The sequence below is a fragment of the Emys orbicularis genome, chromosome 4 (assembly GCF_028017835.1).
Source record: "Emys orbicularis isolate rEmyOrb1 chromosome 4, rEmyOrb1.hap1, whole genome shotgun sequence".
Lineage (NCBI taxonomy): Eukaryota > Metazoa > Chordata > Testudines > Emydidae > Emys > Emys orbicularis.
Window position 1 is genome coordinate 20,524,407 of NC_088686.1, and position 21,134 is coordinate 20,545,540.

A 21,134-nucleotide genomic window follows, 5' to 3' on the forward strand; every position below is an offset into this window, starting at 1 on the left:
CCCTTAGAGAACACTGGAGACAATGAAGACAAAACAGAAATTAAAATGCTTTTTAAAGTATTTGAAATTTGCTTTAATAAATAATTTACAAGTAGTACTATATTCAATCCACACAAAGCCCACATATTGCCATCAGCCCATAGCAGAACTCCCACTCATGTGAATAGGAGCAATGTAGTTGGGTTGAAAGAAAATTTCAACCTTTAGGCCAAATTCTCAACAGCTGCCTCTCATTCTGCACCTAAACTGAGCTAACACAGCTTACTCAGCACTCTGGGCTTCTCACCTAATTCTCCACACACACACACATGCTCACATAAGATCAGTGGTTTTGCTGAGCTTCCGGGGTTTGGGGAACCTCTCCCCCTCTCCAGAAACTCCATCAAGCCAACCAGCAAAAGGACCCTGCTCAGTCATGAATGATGGGCCCAAGCAGTTAGATTCTACAATACGACAGTCAGTATAGAAAAACCTAAGAGACATTCAAGCTTTCATTAAGCAAAGCACTTAAGCATGTGCTTAATTTAAGTCGCTGCTTAAGTCCCACTGACCGAAGCCCCAATTCAGGAAGCACCTTGTGATTACACATAAACACAAGCTTAACTTTGAAGCCAATGAATGGGACTTAAGCACCTACTTAAAGATAAGTACATGCTTAAGCACTTTGCTGAATTGAGGCCTCAGCCACCAGGGATTTTCCATGCTAGGCATGACATAAAATATGGGTCAGTTTTGGAAATACACAATCAAACAAGGAATTTAAAGTCCAGATGTTGATATTAAATTATCTATTTAAAAAGGTTTTTTTAGCCATCTTGGGGTACAGTACATTTTGCTGTAACAGTGGTAAATATGCTAATGTGAACCATTACTACCTTTCCAGTACTCCTGCAACCCCCTACAGTTTTGAAGTTTAAAAAGCTAACCTTTCTCCTAGCTCAATCACAGAGCTAAATTTCATCTGACAAGATAATTTAGAGATACATACACTTGGGGGGGCAGAAATTCTTGCAACTTGTAATATGTTTCTTTAGTTCTTTCTGTCCTTTATCAGAAGTATCTCACAAGGAAAAGAATACTAAGCAAAAAATACAATGAATGACCGTCATTTAATTATTATGTGCTTGATTCACTGAAGAACATATGTTTAGATTCCATGCTGTTCATAAGACCAAAGCATCTGATTCTTCTGAGTGTCTGCAGCAAAGAAGCAGATATGTTTTGTAATTATTAAAGTGTTTCTTCGTAAATTATAGTCAACAGCATTTCTTACACTGCAGCTCTCATGGTGAATGCTAAGATGGCATCACAGTAGTAACACCTTGAACTGTGGTCTCGCCTGAACTCATTAGCTATAGCAAGGTCAGGCATGGTCCACAGTGGGATGACATGCCTACAAAGAAAAACACAGGTGCTGCACAACTGATGTGGGAAAATCAGAATTAAAAATACTCTAGAATGGTGCTAGAGGAACCTATGTTGATGTGTTTTGGATGAGACATAAAACCAAAGCCCTGGCTACTTGAGGTCACTGAAGGGCAGGGATGGTTTCACCTGGACAAATTAGGTAATTACAATGCATCAAATTCATCCCTGGTTTAGCCACAATGACTTCGTCGTGGATGATCTGCCCCATTTTCCCTACCTTAAAATGTCCTCCTGTGGTTTCAGCTGGAGAAGCAAAGAATCACTTTGCCTCCTAAATATCACTGGGTACTATCAGTGCCAAATGACAGCCATGTTCCGCCCTACAAGTAGCTGCAATTTTTATGCTAGCTGAACTAGCGTTCTATATTCAAAGCAACATTTGCCTGTCCCCTTTGACCCGCATATGCAGATTCCTACTGCACATTCTGAACACAGAACTCCCACTGAGGTCAGTGCTGAATATGATCTGTCTATACTATTACATGACTTAATATCAAAGCGAAAATGTACTGTATGGCAGAATATTGCACTGGAACCTGGGGGAAGTCAGGGAACGTGGACTAGAGCTCGTAGGTCTGTTTTCCATCTCTAATTTCTGTGAATCAATCTAAAATCAAAAGTTTTAGCCACACTGTTTTCATTGAATCATGTAAATAAAGGGTCCAATCTTGAACCTGTCCCTTCCACACAGAACTCCTATTAGCTTTCCATCAAAGACCACAATACAGATATTACAATTTAATATTACGTTGCTAACATTCTGATCATAGTATTACAGGGCTTCTAATAGTGCTTTTTTTGTTTGTAAGGGAAACATAGGTTTTGCACATTACTTTCCCCAGTGAAAATTCACATTGGTCTGTTATAGGACACTCCCCATGCAGGGAGTTGGCCTTTTCTGTACACGTCTGGCTTGTGTTTAAATTATCCAACCTGAAATGCAAACATTTGGTTTTCAACTTACAGATGCATCTTATCCACTGTGGGTGGGATCTTGCAATGTATGGAGCACCTCCTGGAAGGCACTCAGCACCCTCAACAACCGCTGAAGTTAAAAGAGCAAAAGGCAACTCAGTCAAGACTAACAGTACGAAACAAAATAGCACCAAATTGGGGGTGGGGAAGTAAAGCGCTGCTCCAGCAGCTGCCTAACCCAACGTAGCCACATACACAGAACCACAGCCAGCAATGAGGCCGGGCACACAGCTGACTCTGGAACCATCAAAGAAAGTAGGGAGTCAGCCACAAACACAGATGTTGGATGTTCCAGTAAGAAAAATATATGCCAGAGTCCAGCTTCTGCAAAGCATATCCCCTGTGTGAGTGAGCCATCTGGTATTATTCTCCAGACCGCAAGAAAAAGCAGAAGTCAGTGATGAGCGGGAAGAGTATTAAGTACAATGATGGCAAGAGGAGACAGGATTCTTCAGTTAACAGAGAAGTTACAGGCATCTGCCAACTTTTGTTGTTTGTTAACTGCATTGATATTTAAAGTAATGAGGGAGAAACAAATGGTTATTTATTCCCAGTGCTGTCACCATCACCAGAAAACTCTATCAGCCTGAGGCTGTATCTGCCACCCACAAAGAACTAGCAGGTGAAAGGGAAAAATATAAAGGAAGAGCATTGGGATAAATGCCACCAAAGACTACTTGCTCATTATCATTTTGATATGGAAGGGTGGAGATATAAACGTAAAGTGTTATAGCACATACATGTGCTGATTCTTTTCCTCTGCCCAATGACTATTATCATTAAGTTAAATGAGGCATCCTTTATGCAGAATCATGATTTTTACAAGCAGCTAAGGTATTTTTGTTTTAAAGATTTTTTTTAAAAAGTAGTTTTCACAGTGAAGGACTGCTTTACAGCAATGCTTAAAGCAGTGGTCACCGGCCGCTAAAAGTCCAGCGGTGCAGCGGGGCTAAGGCAGGCTCCCTGCCTGCCTCGGCCCCACTCCACTCTCGGAAGCGGCCAGCACGCCCCTGAGGCCCCTGGGAGGGAGGGGAGGCAAGGGTCTTCGCGTGCTGCTCCTGCCTGCAAGCAGCACCCCCGCAGCTCCCATTGGCCAGGAACGGGGAAGTGCGGCCAATGGGAGCTGCGGGGGCGGTGCCTGCAGAGGGGCAGCGTGCAGAGACACATGCCCCCCTCTCCCCTCCCCAGGGGCCGCAGGGGTGTGCTGGCCACTTCTGGGAACACCGTGGGGCTGGGGCACGCAAGGAGCCTCCAAGAGTTTGCACCACTCATCCCCTCCTGTACCCCAACCCCCGGCCCCAGGCTCAGCCCGGAGCCCCCTCCCACACTCCGAACCCCTTGGCCCGACCCACCCCCAGCCCAAAGCCCACACCCCCTCCCACACCCTAACCCCCTGCCCCAGCCCAGTGAAAGTGAGTGAAGGTGGGGGAGAGTGAGTGATGGAGGGAGGGGGGGATGGTGTGAGTGGGGCAGGGTAGATCCTGGGTTGCACTTAAATTCAAAAAGTGATCTTGTGCGTAAAAAGGTTGGAGACCCTGGCTTAAAGGGATACTGCCAGATTAAAAATCAAGGGCCAGAGAGACTGGTATAATTGCCTTCTGCACGACCAAGGTTTCTAAACCCAGGCCTTCAACGCCGCACCACAGGACCCTACCTTTCAGCTAAAGGTGTAACTCCATGAGTAGGTGGCTGTAGCAGAATGTTATCTTTTAGAATCTACAGTACCAGTTACTACAGGGGAATATGACACACTTTGCCAGTGTGTTACATACTTCCCTTGTTAGAAGAAGCCCAAGATCCTAAATATTAGAGCTCAGTCTAGTTCTATGCAGAATGGTCCAGCTTTCTAGCAGGGTCTGCTGTTTTCTATCAGGGTCAGGGGCGGCTTTAGCTTTTTTGCCGCCCCAAGCACGGCAGGCAGGCTGCCTTTGGCAGCATGCCTGCGGGAGGTCCCCAGTCCTGTGGATTCGACGTATCCGCCGCCGAATTGCCACCGAATCTGCGGGACCGGCGGACCTCCTGCAGGCATGCCGCCGAAGGCTGCCTGACTGCCGCCCTCGCAGGGACCGGCAGGGTGCCCCCCACAGCTTGCCGCCCCAGGCACGCGCTTGGAGTGCTGGTGCCTGGAGCCGCCACTGATCAGGGATTTGCTCTTTGATTAGCTGCCCCCTAGGGTGACCAGATGTCCCGATTTTATAGGGACAGTCCCGATTTTGGGGGCTTTTTCTTATATAGCCAACTATTACCTCCCACCCCCGTCCCGATTTTTTACACTTGCTATCTGGTCACCCTACTGCCCCCCGCTCTGCTCCATTCTGCTTACGGACAGAAAAGTGATCTGTACAAGAGTATCTTAAATGCAGGATTCCCCTGACATTTTACTGATCTGGAATCCTGTATGTGATCGTGAGTTATATTTGGATTATCTATTTGAGGATACTGGACAAAACAGAACTCCCCTCAGCAAAATGAGTGGTCGTAGTTAATACTACCAGCTCCACCAAAAGGGATGGGAGGAAGGCAGGGCCATTGTCAGATTTGGCCGGCTATGGGAGGGTGCACAGTCTGAAGCCCTTTAAGGTGCACAGAAACAGCCCCCGCGAGCATTTGCGAGCTCTAGGGACACTGTCTTTTATAAGTATCAGAGGGGTAAGCTGTGTTAGTCTGGATCTGTAAAAGCAGCAAGGAGTCCTGTGGCACCTTATAGACTAACAGACGTATAGGAGCATGAGCTTTCGTGGGTGAATACCCACTTCTTCGGATGCATGTATTTTATAAAACATAATATCTTGCTGAGCTCCCCCAAAGGCAACATAACTCTGCGCTATCCCTAACACAAGGATGTGGCTTAATGCCACAACTTAGCCCTAAGTCTGCAGGAGAAGAGGCAGACAGGGTAAAGGGCATATGTTGCAAATGTTGCATGTAGAAACAGTCTCTTAAATTCTCCCTTCCCTCGGCACTGACTCCCAGCTAAGAGGTACTAAACTACTTGCTAATTTATTGCATTCAAAAATTCATCTGCCAGCTTCTTATCAAATATATGGAAAAAAATCAGGGGCAGAAATCATATTCACATATGTAAAATGTCCAGCCTCTTAAAAAACCTGTCTCATAGAAGGGTAAAGCTGCAGTCATTTCCCTTCCATTTAGCAAAAATACAAGGGCAAGAACCTTTATCTCCTTCAACTCATTGATTTAACAGAATACAATACAACTGAGTATCATTTAAAAGTACTTAGGCAGACAATTTATTTATGTTAATGTTGATTTGTATGGTTACTTGAGGTGCATTTTTAACTCTCCTCTGCACGTTAGGTACGTTAGGTCCATCTTGAAATATTAATCTCTTGTAACCTATGTAAATAAGTATTCAGACACTGTAGCTTGTGCTTTTAACATGTCAGAAATGTACATAAAACTAAATAATTGTCTTACATTTTAATTGATTTTGTTTAAGTAAAAATTAGTGCAAAATTTACAATTTAGCACTTGTAAAAGATGCCAGATGTCCATGGCTGGAGGCGGAAGGCCTTTTTCTCCTCTCACTTATTCCTCTCCTTTCACCTTTATGAAGTTGACACTTGTCCACTGGAATCTGGACAGAGACCATTGACTCATTTTTATAGGCCACCCAAGAGTCAACTCGCAGTCACATCTAAACAGATGTGCAAGACTCCGTATCCCAGCACCACTCCCCTGAGCCATCCAATCCCTGCCTCTATGCTTCAAAATGTATGGCTCTTTAAAGTTAGCTAGGAAATTGAAAAGAGACTGAGATCTCCAATTACCTTTCCAATGCCAGGGTTGTCCTTGATTTTTGACACCGCTCTCAAAAGGCATGGCGGTGCTGGGGGAGAGCATAACTGCAGTATGCCACTAAAGTTGGTGGCATAGACAGAGAAGTCGTGAGAGCGTGGCAGGGGCGGATGGTACTTCTTTCTCTTCGAGGACAGGTTAAGCTTCTGTGCTGCTCTGTATAAAGTAATATCAAGAAAGGACAATGTTACTATGAGCTCAATGCAATTTAGAGCAGTAAAACAGATGTTCATTGTCATCACTGCCTGTTTAACAAATCAAGTCATTTCATTCTAATCAGATTTCATAAGGACACACCATCAGGAGACTAATCGAAGGAAATATGGGCAGAAATATGGTTGGCAAGATATTCATTTAATTTCTCCCCCAACAGAGTTCCAATTATAGTTTTAACTTTTTTTCCAACAGCTTGGCAGATGAGTCCAAGACTGCTGAAATCTCACTGACATCATAAAAACCTAAAATCATCCCCTTGTCACTAGCAGGACCAGATGGGCTTTGCTGGTGATAACATTTATGAAAGTGATGTTTTGTACGCTAACAAGTTACCCAATACAGAAAAATGACATTCCAATAGACTGCAAATCAGATGAGTGCAAGACTCTCTACCATTGGCTGCATTGAAAACGGTTAGATAAAAGAGAATCCCTTCAAGACAGATTTGTTTTTCCCCCTTAATTCCATTTTTCCTCATTAAAAGGAAAATCCGTTAAAGAGACATGCTTTAATGTGCCAAACAACAACGATCCTGCTTTTGAAATGCAGAATTTCAAAACACAAAAGATGAAGAAGGAAAACATTTAAAATGTACAATTAAAATTGTAACTCTGTTCTTTGTGAATAAGAATGGGATTAGAATCAAGGTTTCTGCTAATCCTTAATGATGGCACCAAGCAGGATATCAATGAACCAAAATAAAACTTAGGCTCTAGAGCAAAACCCATATGTTCTAAAAATCAACCTGTGAACTTAAAACAAGAGATACATTCATGTGCATGTTCCACATGCCTAGGGAGTGAAATCCTGGTTCCACTGAGGTCACTGGGAGTTTTGCCACTGACTTCAGTGGCACTAGGATTTTACCCATTCCGCTCACCAGTTTTCCAGTGTATCCACGGGCTGCAGATCTGAACACTTTTATACGAGTAAATCTCCCAACTTCACTGGCCAGATTTCCTGAATAAGGAGTGTGGGATCTGACCCAGAGACCATCAGTGGAGAGCACACAGAGACACATTCTGCAACAGTGCCAAGAGATGCTCAATTTAATGTCTGTACCACTATTAAGATTAAAATAAGTAAAGATGCAATAAGTTACAGTGCTGACACCTTTGGGCCCAACCTTACAAGCATTCCACCAAAGTCAAAGGGAGTTCTGAAGATGGACCATTCACTGGATTGGGCCCATTATACAAAAGCCTGTCACTCTAAAGTCATTATTTTATGAGTATGAGCCTAGTATTAATCATTTTATTGTTAATAATTTACACTTGTATCACACCTTTCATCCAAGTATCTCAAAGTTCTTTACAAACATTTGGTCTGGCAACACACCTATCAATCAATAATTATTATACTCGTACAAATGGAGAAACTGAAGCAGAGAGCGGTTACGAGACAGACTGTGTCACAAGGGGTGGCACATAACTGCCCTGTCCCAGGATTATCTCTAGAATATGGCACAAAGTTATACAGCTAGTCAGTAGCAGAGCCAGGAATTAGAATGCAGATCTCTTAGCTCTAAACAATAGATTGTGTTCTCTGTACAGAGATCAGCACAATGACCGGTTGCATTTCTTCATAACATAAAAGCAGCAAACTCCAGGCAATCATAAATGCCAATGAACATCTATATTCCCACTGGACTTTCTAAGCAGTGATAATGAACCCTTAAGTTTTCAGTAGCAGTGCAGCCTGAGTTAGCTGCACAAATCCCATCATGGGAGTTATGCTGCTAAAATCCCATTCATTTCTGAAAATGCATCTCTAAATTCTGAAGCAGGAGATGAGACAAACCAATTGCTCAGGAGCACAATAGTTGCAACTGTAAATTTAAAATGTAAATGTGTCCTAAATATATGGTTTGACTGTATAGCAAACAGACTCAATCTGTTGGGTATGTCCATTGTGGTACCACACTTGGCATTACTTTCTGTAGCCAAGCAGCAAGCAGCTCTTGTAGTTATTTAATCATATTGCTGATTAATATGAAAGATAATGTTTATTTCTTTGTTTTCACACTATGATCCACTGCAGAAATTATAAAAACAGCTCTAGAGAATGTCTTCAAATTACAATCAAGATATACATGAAGTCCTGATGAAATACTTATTATTTCCATAAAGTCTGCTGCAGGAATCCCCTTGGGAATCATATGTGAAAGAGAACGGGATATGAAGAATGGCCTTACACATCCCATGTTTATTCAGGCACCCAGATCAAGTGCTAATAGATAAGTTAAGGTGCACAAAAAAGGCCATACTGAGGTCTGATATCTCCCAAAAGAGCCAGCTTACAGAACGCTGCCCATTTAAAGAGGCAAGTGAAAGACAACACAACCGGGCCTAACCTTTTAAGTTATCATATGGAGAAAGAACAAATTTCAGACCGTTCCCTTGTATAGTACACACACTGTGCATCTCCACCATTCATGTAATTTAAACAGGCACAGTGCCATACGTTAGATCAAGCAATTAAGTGTTTTAGTACTGATATATTCTCTTTCTAAGAATTTGGAGCAGAATACTTATTGGAAATTTGGCACAGGGACTGCATGTCCACCCAGGGAGTCAGAAAAGAAGAAAAGGAGAGGAAGTGGAATAGCTGTCCTAGAGAATAATCAGCATTATAACAAGGACCAGGGCACTTGCAGTACTAGATATTTTTATGAGGCCTGTGTTTATAGAGCATCTTTGCTACCCAACAAGCACCCCAAAGTGCTTGCGTACTATAATCAAAGTTTAGTGAGTTACACCTGCACACGCGTTCATGCCCAAGGCTGAAATGCAACCACTTATGGGATGGAACCATCACAGACATTCTGCAGCAGCCACATCAGTGTTTTCAGAAGATGAAAGTAATGGATCCAGCTGAAAAGGCATGAGGGATTTAGATAAGTGAAAAGTAATGATCAGCATTTGGAATTTGGATAAAAGAGTGAGCTTTTCCTGAGCCTCAGTTCTTGCAATGAGTGCCATCAGTCCATTCAAGATCACAATTGGTCAGAATCTTAGTAATGTATATCGCAGTCCAAAGCCAGCAGTGCAGTACACTTAATACCAGACTTGGACTTCAACACCAAGCCTGAGGGAGCAGTGCCACGTACTGAGTCCCCAACATCACTTCTTGCAGCACCAGCATTCTGCTTGGTGGTCTCCCATCCAAATCCTAAGTAGGCCAAAACACAACCCAGTCTGGTATGGCTGTAGGCCTGGATAAATAGCAAAACCGCATCAGACTTCACCAACACTGCTTATTCAGGAAAATTCATAACAGCGTATATATTCATAAGAAACTACTTTTGAAATGCTTAAGAATGCTGGATTTTCCATAACTTGTACCCAACAGACCAGTACTGAACATCTGGCTTAAAGTTTCAGCCAAACCCTAGCCCAGCATTCCTTTTTGCAGGTCTAATTTGTGCCCACAAAACTGCTCCTGCAAAAGGGAAAAATTAGCTTTTGAAAATTCTGCCCTTTTGTATCTTGGGAGGCAGCACAGGGGCGGGCATTAGGAGAGCTGAATTCTGTTCTCAATTCTACCACCACATTGTTGGGTGACCTTTGGTGACTCACTGAGCCTCAATTTACCAACCTAGAGAATGGGGCTAACAATGTTTACCCTTCTTTATAAAGCGCTTTGAGATCTATGGAGAAAATCATTATGTAAAAGCTAAGTATTATTATCATTTTTCTATGATGGTTTTCCAGGTACTGTATTGAGGAGCTTTACTATAAACACATACTCTCACTCTCCCCTCCCCCATCCCAGCCCCTTTTCCTTTTCCCCACCTAACTTATGTTGTTTATCTAATCCTCTATCAAAAATCCTTGCAATGGAACTAAGTCTTGGACTCCGCACTCTCATGCCTCTCTCCCTTTCCAATTAAAGCTACTGAGACACTGGTGTATATTATTTTTCCTTCTAGCTGTGAGATCTACTGGCTGCATTTTGCTTAACTCTTTTCATCTTTAATAGAAGTTGTCTTTTAAGACACTCTGGAGAGTTCTTTCCTCATAGCTAAGTGTCATGGCAGAAAATAAAACTAATATATGGCACATGAAGGAGCACTCAAATATCAAGTGACAAGGGACAGTCTCTAACCTACTCTTTCCTCCACACAATTTACAGAATATTAGGTTTTCTGCTGTGCATGGATGAGGCAACAAGGCAAAGGATAAGAAGATCAATTAGTTAATGTTTAGCACCTGGGGAGCAAGGATGTACAATAAACGGAGCTACAAACCCTACCCACTAAAAGAAATACACATTTTTAAAAGTTAATGTGGCATTTCAGACATTTAATTGTACAGTAAAGGCTCTATACCAGGGATCGGCAACCTTTGGTATGCGGCCCGTCAGGGAAATCCGCTGGCAGGCTGGGACGGTTTGTTTACCTGCAGCGTCTGCAGGTTCGGCCAATCGCAGCTCCTACTGACCGCGGTTCGCCGTTCCAGGCCAATGGGGGCTGCGGGAAGCGGTGTGAGCCAAGGGAACGTGCTTTAAGAATACTGATTCTTAAAGCTTAAATTAACCAAACAATCTATGGACATTATAGCTGTGAGAGTAAGTGCCATAATTGCACTCCCTTGTAATGCATATCGATATCATTACAAAACAAACAATCAAAAACACCTAATATAGAGGCTTTATTGAAACTATGTGCATATGTAATGCCTTTCCTCAGAAGATTCCAAAGCATTTTACAAACATTTCCTCACAGCAGTATTCTTAAGCTTACCATTATATACATTATGTCGATGGGTTAATTGAGGTATAGACAATTTAAGTGACGCGCCCATGGTAACAGAGCAAATCACTAGCAGTCAGGAATAGACTCCAGGAGTCCTGATTCTAGCTCTTAAGCCACACTGCCAAAAATAAACTAAAGAAGATACATTTCATTACCAGTAATTACTTAGATTTTTAACAGAGCTTTTGCACTCTGTTTTCAAATCTATATTATTTATCCATATCTCTCAGAGATCATTTTTGTTTATTATTTGCATAGCAGTGGTTCCTGGAGGCTTCAATGGGGGATCAAGGCTAGGGATGAGCTAGAGCTGTAAAATTTCAGTCCATATACTAAACAGCCTTCATTTTGAAGTGTTCACAGGCAGTGTTTCGGTTTGGCCCATTACAGATATTTACAGAGAAATTTTTAATCTGGATTCTGAACTCCCTCCCACCCCAAAAAAAAGTTTTTGGAGTTTTGGATCTGGGTTACTCTTTATTATTTCTACTCTCTATTCAAAAACCATACTCATTTGTTCTTCCCCAATTCCCATCTAACAATGCCAGAACAAATTTAGCAATTACTACTGTGTTGTTTAACAGCTATTCTTTTACCTGCTTCCCACTGCACAGCAACTTGAAAGGAAGCACCAGGAAAAGTCACAGAGCCCGTCTTTGTATCTGCAGTTCCAGTTATTGTTTCCTTAATTACTCGTCAATACTGACAATAAATAGACGGATGTCCTTACAATACACCCTCTAGCAGTCTACCCTGAGCCTTCCGCAGCACACAGATAAACTTTGTTGGCATTATTAGTAATATTATAGCTATTTGTATTTGATTTGTGCTTCTAAAATTGGAACTGTTTGATTTGTGCTTCTAAAATTGGAACTGTAGCACAGTACACTTGCTGCAAAAAATAAAAAAAAATAAAAAATCCCACATAACATTGGCCTGGTCTTCATATAATAATTTTTAACAAAACTCTGAGAATGTCTACAAGTTAAATGAAAGATTTCCAATCCCAGGCATCCATAAGAACATATGAGTGGCCATACTGGGTCAGACCAATGGTCTATCTAGCCCAGTGTCCTGTCTTCTGACAGTGGCCAATGCCAGACGCTTCAGAGGAAATCAACAGAACAAGGCAATCAAGTGATCCATCCCGTCATCCAGTCCCAACATCTGGCAAACAGAGGGTTAGGGACACACACAGTATGGGGTTGCAGCCCTAGCCATTTTGGCTAATAGCCATTGATGGATTTATCAAATTCCATGAATTTATCTAAATTCTTTTTTTGAACCCAGTTATACTTTTGTCCTTCACAACATTCTCTGGCAACTAGTTCCAAAGATTAACTGTGAGTTATGTGAAGAAGTACTTCCTTTTGTTTGTTTTAAACCCACTGCCTATCAATTTCATTGGGTGACTCCTGGTTCTTGTGTTACGTGAAGGCGTAAAAAACACTTCCTTATTCACTTTCTCCTCATCATTTATGATTGTATAGACCTCTATCATATCCCCCTTTATTGTCTCTTTTCTAAGATGAACAGTCTCAGTCTTTTTTAATCTCTCCTCATATAGAAGCCATTCCATACTCTAATCATTTTTGTTGCCCTTCCAGTTTTAATATACCTTTTTTGAGAAGGGGTGACCAGAATTGCATGCAGTATTTAAGGTGTGATCGTACCATGTGTAGAGATTGTTTATGAAAGACTGATTTGGAGATGCTCCCTCATAAGGGACTGTGTTCTGAGTTTGGGAATTTGGAGATGTGCCCTAGAGGCAGGGGTTGGGAACACCACTTGGCTGTGTGCAGCAGTTCACCAGGGATGCTCTCCAGTTTGTTTTATTAACATTTTATTCTTTTCTCATTCACTGGTTTGTTATTTAATGAACCCCAAGATCGTCACACGGCATCAGAAGGGCTGAATGAGAAGGAAACTGCAATCATTTTGAAGTTAAGTCCTGCATTTGCAACTGAAAGCAGAGACAAAGGGAGGTACCAGAAAAGCACATGGAGCACCAGGCACAGAAGTTTGTGTGTGTATTTTGAGTGCCAAAGGAGGCGACACCAATTTTAGGCCTGGCCGCATGTGAGAAATTCAATCTGGTAAAACGTGTGCTCTCACTACAAGAGCATACTGAACTTTGCTATGAGGCACTCTTTTCAGGAATATCGTTATGTGTTTCAAGGTTTGGGTTGCTTGCAAGGTGAATATACAATCCGGCAGGTACCTCCAGTTATCCATCCATATAGAAAGGTGCCATTTGCACTCCATGATAAACTCAAGGCTGAGCTTGCAAGCATGGATGAGCCAACAGAATGGTTGAGCTCCCTCATCATTGTGGAGAAAAGTAATGGCCAGCTATGTATATGCTTAGATCCCTGAGACTTCAACAAGGCTATAAAAAGAGAACATTTCAAACTACCAAGCAGAGAAGAGATTATGGCTCAATATTTTAATAAATTGGATGCATCCCCACATTTTTGGCAGCTACAATTAACTGAAGAAAGTTCCAAACTATGCACATTTGTAAGATACAGATTCTCACACTTACCCTTCGGCATAGCTTCAGCACCAGAAGTGTACCACAAAACCATACATATGATCTATGGACATATTAATGACATAATCGTCTGGGGCTCAACGAAAGAGGAGCATGATCGTAGACTTTGAGAAGTCCTAGTTGCAACTAGAACTGCAAACCTCAATCTAAATAGGGAGAAGTGTTTTAGGGGTTACAGAACTGACTTTTGTTGTGGATATTATTTCCAACAAAGATGTAAAACCTGATAAGATGAAGATTTCAGCCATTGAAATCATGCCACATCCCCAGTCAAAGAAAGTTGTCCAAGGGTTCCGGGGAATGGTTATTACCTCAGTAAATTCATACCTAATCTATCCACAAAGCAGCAGCTTTGAGAAAACTCCTAGGGAATAAAAATGAATGGTACTGGGGTGCAGAAGAGGAAGAATCATGGGAAGGTTTAAAACAACAACTGATACAAGAAGCTGTGTTGAAGTTCTATGCACCTGGAAGGTCTATTAAAATTTCAGCAGATTCTTCACAGTCTGGGTTAGGTGCAGTGATTTTACAGAAGCATGAGGATTGTTGACAACCAGTAGCATATGCATCCAAATGACTGACTGACAGGCAGAAACCTGATATGAACATATCAAGAAGGAGCTTTTAGGAATATTGTTGCCCTGTGAGAGATTCAATCAGTATATTTATGGACAGACAGTGGAAGTTGAAACAGACCACAAGACCCTGATAGTGTTATTTAGCAAACCGCTAAATGACTGTACCTTATGGATTCAAAGAATGATGACAAAGCTGCAAAAGTATGAGTTGGTTGTGATCTACATGCCCGGTAAATTCATGTTCACTGCAGATGCACTTTCCAGAGCAGTGGCTTCCACAAAACCAGAGAAGACTAGAGACAGAGATGAAAGCCTATGTAGATCGGATTATAAAGTCAATTCCCATAGCTAACAGGAAACTACAACAAATAAGAGGAAATGGAGAAAGATGAATCATTGGGGATCCTTAAAGAAGTGATAATTAAAGGGTAGCTTGAAGAAATAAGCAGTTACTGTCTATGTATAAGAGACTATTGGAATTGCTGACATGAATTTACTGTGATAGATGGGGTGATTTTCAAGGGCAGTAAGGTTGTATTTCCAATGAGTCTCCAAAAAGAAATGCTACAGAAGACCCACGAGAGTCATTTAGGAATTGAGAAGTGCAAACAATGAGCAAGAGGTGCGCTGTATTGGCCGCGGATCAATCATGACATCACTAATCTAGTAGGAAACTCCTTTTCCTGCTTCAAATACAAGCCATGCCAACAAGCAGAGTCACTGAGACCTCATGCAGTTCCACAAAGGACTTATGAGAAAGGTCGTCACTGACTTATTTACCTGGTGATCAAATAATTATTTAACAGTCACAGATTATTATTCTCTGTATCCAGAAATTTGCACACTGCACAGTACTAACAGTAAGTCAGTGATAGCCGGCATGAAGGGAATCTTCTCCAGACAGGGAATTCCAGATAAAGTCTTTCGCGATAATGGGCCGCAATTTTCCAGTGCAGATTTTAGGCAATTTGCCATAGATTGGGATTTTCATCACAAAACATCAAGGCCAAATTACCCCCCATCAAATGGACTTGTGGAAAGGTCTACAGATAGTAAAGAACCTTATGCAAAAGACTTTTGACAGTGGGGATGATTGGTATAAAGCTGTATTGATTTACCGAAGTACACCTCTGGAGAATGGCTTTTCTCCACCTCAGCTGTTAATCGGAAGAAGGATCAGATCTAATTTACCAATTACTGAGAACTTGCTGAAATCTCATAACAATGAAACCATACAGAAGATGAAAGAAAATCAGAAGTGGAAGCAGAAATATTATTTTGACAAACGGGCCCGTGATAGCCTGTCTCTTAACTCAGGTGATAGAGGTGTGATTCCTCTGGCACACTCTAATACTTGGGGCCAAAGGAGTACACTTCTACCCCGATATAACGCTGTCCTTGGGAGTCAAAAAATCTTACTGCATTATAGGTGAAACCGCGTTATATTGAACTTGCTTTGATCCGCCGGAGTGCACAGCTCCCCCCCCCCCCCCCCCGGAGCACTGCTTGACCGCGTTATATCCGCATTCATGTTATATTGGGTCGCGTTATTTCAGGGTAGAGGTGTACCATTAAAGAACAGCTGCATCCAAGGTCTTATGTAGTCCAGATAGACCAGGGGGGCACATTTCGACGTAATCGAAGGGATCTATGAGTAATCCCAGAAAGATCCAACACATTGACAGCTGATGTGGATTCTGGCATTTCCCATCTGACTGATCCTTGATCATCAATGCACAAAGGAGAAACTGTCAAGGAACAAGAGAACAACTCAGACTCTAATGAAAGGCTGATACCGAGAGGATCAGAGCGGGAAATTAAACATCCTGAAAGACTCAGAGAGATTTGCTAACCTGCCTGGAGAAGGGGTATTTGAGGAAAGTGAGTGGTAAATACTCACTCCAAAAAGATATGCTGGTAACCTCTCCTCTCTAGGTAGTTGACACATTGGGTTTATAGAAATGTACTAGATGGGTTGAGAATTTAATGTATGTGTTATTAGATAGTTAACTGCTTTTATATATGAATATAAGAGTTAATTATTTTTTCTTTAAGATGTAGAGATATGTTTATGAAAGATAGTGATATGGAGACATTCCCTCATAAGGGACTGTGTTGCGAGTGTGGGAATTTGGAGATGTGCCCTGGACGCAGGGGTTCGAAACTCCACGTGCTTTGTGCAGCAGTTCTCCAGAGACACTCTCCAATTTGTTTTATTAAAGTTTTATTCTTTTCTCATTCACTGGTTTGTTATTTAATGAACCCCAAGATCATTACACCATGGATTTATATAGTGGCCTTATGATATTTATTGTCATATTATCTATACCTTTCCTTATGGTTCCTAACATTGTTAGCTTTTTTGACTGGCACTGCACATTGAGTGGATGTTTTCAGAGAACTGTCCACAGTGACCCCTTGAGTGGCACAGATTTCTATATTCAGTTCATTTCTTGGCTGACAGTAGGCTCTGTCTACACAAGACTAGATTAAGGATAAATGAGTTATATTAAGATTAAGGGATACTGCATGTTAGAACTCAATAGGACTTGTATCCTTCAAAAAAAACTTCAGGATCTCGCTCTTCGTGTTCTCCCAACCCCTTTTCTCATCCTTTCCATGAACAACTGATTTCTTCCACAATCTCTGGGCCAAATTCTCAGATGAAGAAAAAAAATCAGCAGAGCTGTATTTATTTCAATGGACCTCTACCAGTTTTACCCCTAGGATATTGCTCCCTAATGAGATGGCGCATTCCAGCCAGCTGGCCATTAGCAATCATACAGACATTAGGGCTTGTACTCCTACTCCATCCCAATTCCCTCTGGCTGGGGGGCCTGAATCCAAATGATCCTTGCTTAATAATAATGATAATGCTCACTACTTAGCACTTAGATAGCATTTTACATATTCAAAGTACTGTATGAACATTCATGAGTTAATCCTGACAAGTATTCAGTGGGTTTGTCTCTACGAACACTTAGGCCTGGTCTACACTAGGCTTTTATGTCGAATTTAGCGCCGTTACATCGAATTAACCTTGCACCCGTCCACACCACGAAGCTATTTAGTTCGACATAGAGGTCTCTTAAATTCGACTTCTGTACTCCTCCAAAACGAGAGGAGTAGCGCTAAATTCGAAATGGCCATATCGAATTAGGCTAGGTGTGGATGGAAATCGACGGTAATAGCTCCGGGAGCTATCCCACAGTGCACCACTCTGTTGACGCTCTGGACAGCAGTCCGAGCTCGGATGCTCTGATCAGCCACACAGGAAAAGCCCCGGGAAAATTTGAATTCCTTTTCCTGTCTGGGCAGTTTGAATCTCATTCCCTGTTTGGACAGCGTGGAGAGCTCAGCAGCACTGGCAACGATGCAGAGCTCTCCAGCAGAGATGGCCGTGCAATCTAATAGAAGGAGGGCCCCAGCATGGACTGATCGGGAAGTCTTGGATCTCATCGCTGTGTGGGGCGATGAGTCCATGCTTTCAGAGCTGCGCTCCAAAAGACGGAATGCAAAGATCTACGAGAAGATCTCTAAAGCCATGGCAGAGAGAGGATACAGCCGGGATGCAACGCAGTGCCGCGTGAAAATCAAGGAGCTGAGACAAGGCTACCAAAAAACCAAAGAGGCAAACGGACGCTCCGGATCCCATCCCCACACATCCCGTTTCTACGAGGCACTGCATTCCATCCTAGGTGCGGCCGCCACCACTACCCCACCACTGACCGTGGACTCTGAGGATGGGATATTGTCCGCGGCAGGTTCCTCGTCGGACATGTTAGCGGACGGGGAAGATGAAGAAGGAGATGAGGAGGACGAGGCAGTCGACAGCGCTGGCACCGCTGATTTCCCCGACAGCCAGGATCTCTTCATCACCCTTACCGAGATCCCCTACCAACCGTCCCCATCCCTTACCCCGGAGACAGAATCAGGGGAAGGATCAAGCAGTAAGTGCTTTAAATATCTAAACATTTATTTTTACAAGAACTGAAATATTTATAATATTAACAATGGCTGTTTCTTAAAGTGCTTAAATATGTAAACAATTATCTGCAAAAAAACTGGAATATTTACAATAGTAACAAAGGGTTTTTCATGATTTGTCTGCCTTAGGCTCTTCACAATTTAATCCCAAGTATTTAAAAAAAATTTTACAATGTCCGGTAAGTCATGATTATGCTGCCCAAGACGCTCCACTCTTTAGTCCCAGTGCACCTACGTGAAAATCCGGTCAATATGGCCGGGGATGGAGGCGAAATCCTCATAGGAGAACTCCTCGTAGGTCTCATGAAGGTACATTTCCAGCCTGTTCATCAGGTTCCTGGGTAGGGCGATCTTATTGGGCCCTCCGTGGTAGGACACGTTACCGCGCCACGACACCATCAGATACTCTGGTATCATTGCCCTGCAGAGCATAGCGGCAAACGGCCCTGGTTTCTGAAGGCTTTCTCGAAACATCCTTTCGCTCTGGGACTCCCAGATCCTCAGCAGGGTGATGTCGCTCATTACACCCTGCTTTGAATTAGGGAGGGGAATGTTAGTATTGGGACTGCTTTACAGCCACGCGGTGGAGGGAGAGGGGCAGCATACAGGGATCTTTCCCTGGAACAGCCGTGAGGGGGTGGGACAGGGGCATAGTTCATGCTGTCCTGATTGCTGGCAGCAGAGACTGGCATTGCTTTCAGTGTGAAAGGAGGCCAGTGCTACTAGTACAGTTTTAAGCAGCCAGAAGTCTACGGCTTACCATGATTGCACGCTACAGAAGTTCAGGTGTCCTGCCACGCTTCTCAGATAGACCACTGCAGGACCCCAGGCACTGAAGGCGAGGGCCGAAAATTCGACCTTGTCCTGAGTGCGCATGTGAGAGGTGCAGTGCATGGTCTTGTTCACAGAGAAAGACTAGGTTCTTTGTACACAACTTCATTTATCTGTCTCAGGAATTCACTCCATTTTTCCCATTCACACAGACACATCTGCGACTGTCTCCCAACCCAGCCTGTCAGCACACTCCCAGAGGCTAGCGCAGATTAGGAGGAGGAAGAAGAAGACGCGGGAGGACATGTTCTCAGAACTAATGAGCTGCTCCTGAGCCCAGGCAGCCCAGCAGACACAGTGGAGGGAGAACTTGTCCCAAATGCACCGAGCAGTCATGGAACGGGAGGAGAGGTGGCGTCAGGAGGACCAGCAGGCTACTGAAAAGCTGCTTGGACTTCTGAGGGAGCAAACGGACACGCTCCGGCGCCTTGTGGATGTTCTGCAAGACCGGAGGCAGCAGGACAGAGCCCCGCTGCAGTCTATCTCTAACCGCCCTCCCCCGCCACCAAGTCCCACACCCCCCTCACCCAAAGTACAAAGAAGGAGGGGCGGCAAGGGCCGTTAAAACTTTCAGTCAACCCCTGCAGACTGCTCTAGCACTAGAAGGCTCTCATTCCCCAAAATTTTAAAAGTCCTTTCCTACACACCTCACAGAAGCCCCCGTGCAAGTTTCAACCCCCACGTTTCATGTCTGGTTCATAATAAAATATTCGTTTCTGTTAATTACTGTTTCCATGATTTTATTTTGGAGGAGAGTCTGTCTGAACGAGGGGAAGGGGCATGGTAATTGGACAGGACAGTCACCTTTACCAGGGTACAGAGGCGGGGTCAGGTCCAGGATCAGGACACATACCCAGTGCAGTGACTAGTGACCCTGTTCAATCTGGGAGGTGGTTTTCATGTTCTGGGGGGGGGGGTTGCTCTGTGACTTTGTGGCAGGGGAGGGCAGTTACAGATCTAATGCATCACAGAGCCCCGCAGCAGGGGAGCTGTAACCCTCCTCCCCCTGCCAGACAGTCACATAGTCGACACATACACGCTGTCCCGCCCAGGAGGGCTGGCAGGCTCTGTTGAAACAACCAGTCCACCACTGCGGAACCCGTCATTCCTGGAGTTTAGAAGCATCATTTGCATCACAACACTAAACCCGCACCCCGCCACAGTCTGCGTCCCAGGTTTAAAACATTCCCGCGAAAACAGTAATAAAGACAACGGTGTTCATTAACAAAACAGAACAGATTTTATTTTTTGGGAAGGGGGTGAAGGGGGTATGTAACTGGAGAGGATAGTCAACGGTAACTGGGTAAAGAAACGGTGGCAAGTTCAGGTTCTGAGTCCACAAACTTAAAATTCACTGGTGACCCTGCTCAGTCTGGAAACTGTCTTTCAAAGCCTCCCGGATGCACAGTGCGTCCCGCTGGGCTCTTCTAATCTCCCGGCTGTCTGGCTGGGAGTAATCAGCAGCCAGGCGATTTGCCTCAACCTCCCACCCCGCCATAAAGGTCTCCCCCTTGCTCTCACAGAGATTGTGGAGCACACAGCAAGCTGCAATAACAATGGGGATATTGGTTTCGCTGAGATCACAGCAAGTCAGTAAGCTTCTCCATCTCCCCTTGAGACGGCCAAAAGCACACTCCACCACCATTCTGCACTTGCTGAGCCGGTAGTTGAACAGTTCTTTTTCTGTGTCCAGGGCGCCAGTATAGGGCTTCATGAGCCAGGGCATTAGCGGGTATGCTGGATCCCCGAGGATCACTGTAGGCATCTCCACATCCCCAAGAGTTATTTTGTGGTCCGGGAAGTAAATACCTTCCTGCAGCCGTCTAAACAGACCAGAGTTCCTGAACACGCGAGCGTCATGAACCTTGCCCGGCCATCCAACGTTGATGTTAGTAAAACGTCCCTTATGGTCCACCAGTGCTTGCAGCACCATTGAAAAGTAGCCCTTTCGGTTGATGTACTGGCTGGCCTGGTGGTCCGGTCCCAGGAT

The 21,134-nt window shown here is 43.6% G+C and overlaps 1 protein-coding gene across 1 annotated transcript in view; it reads right to left on the minus strand.

The window, feature by feature from the left end:
- The window catches only part of KIF26A (kinesin family member 26A), a 138,490-nt gene that overhangs the window by 27,170 nt on the left and 90,186 nt on the right, over positions 1-21,134 (minus strand). Inside the window, exon 5 of the mRNA XM_065403730.1 lies at positions 6,195-6,378. Coding sequence (XP_065259802.1) covers positions 6,195-6,378 — 184 coding nt within the window. The remainder of the gene's footprint in view (positions 1-6,194; positions 6,379-21,134) is intronic.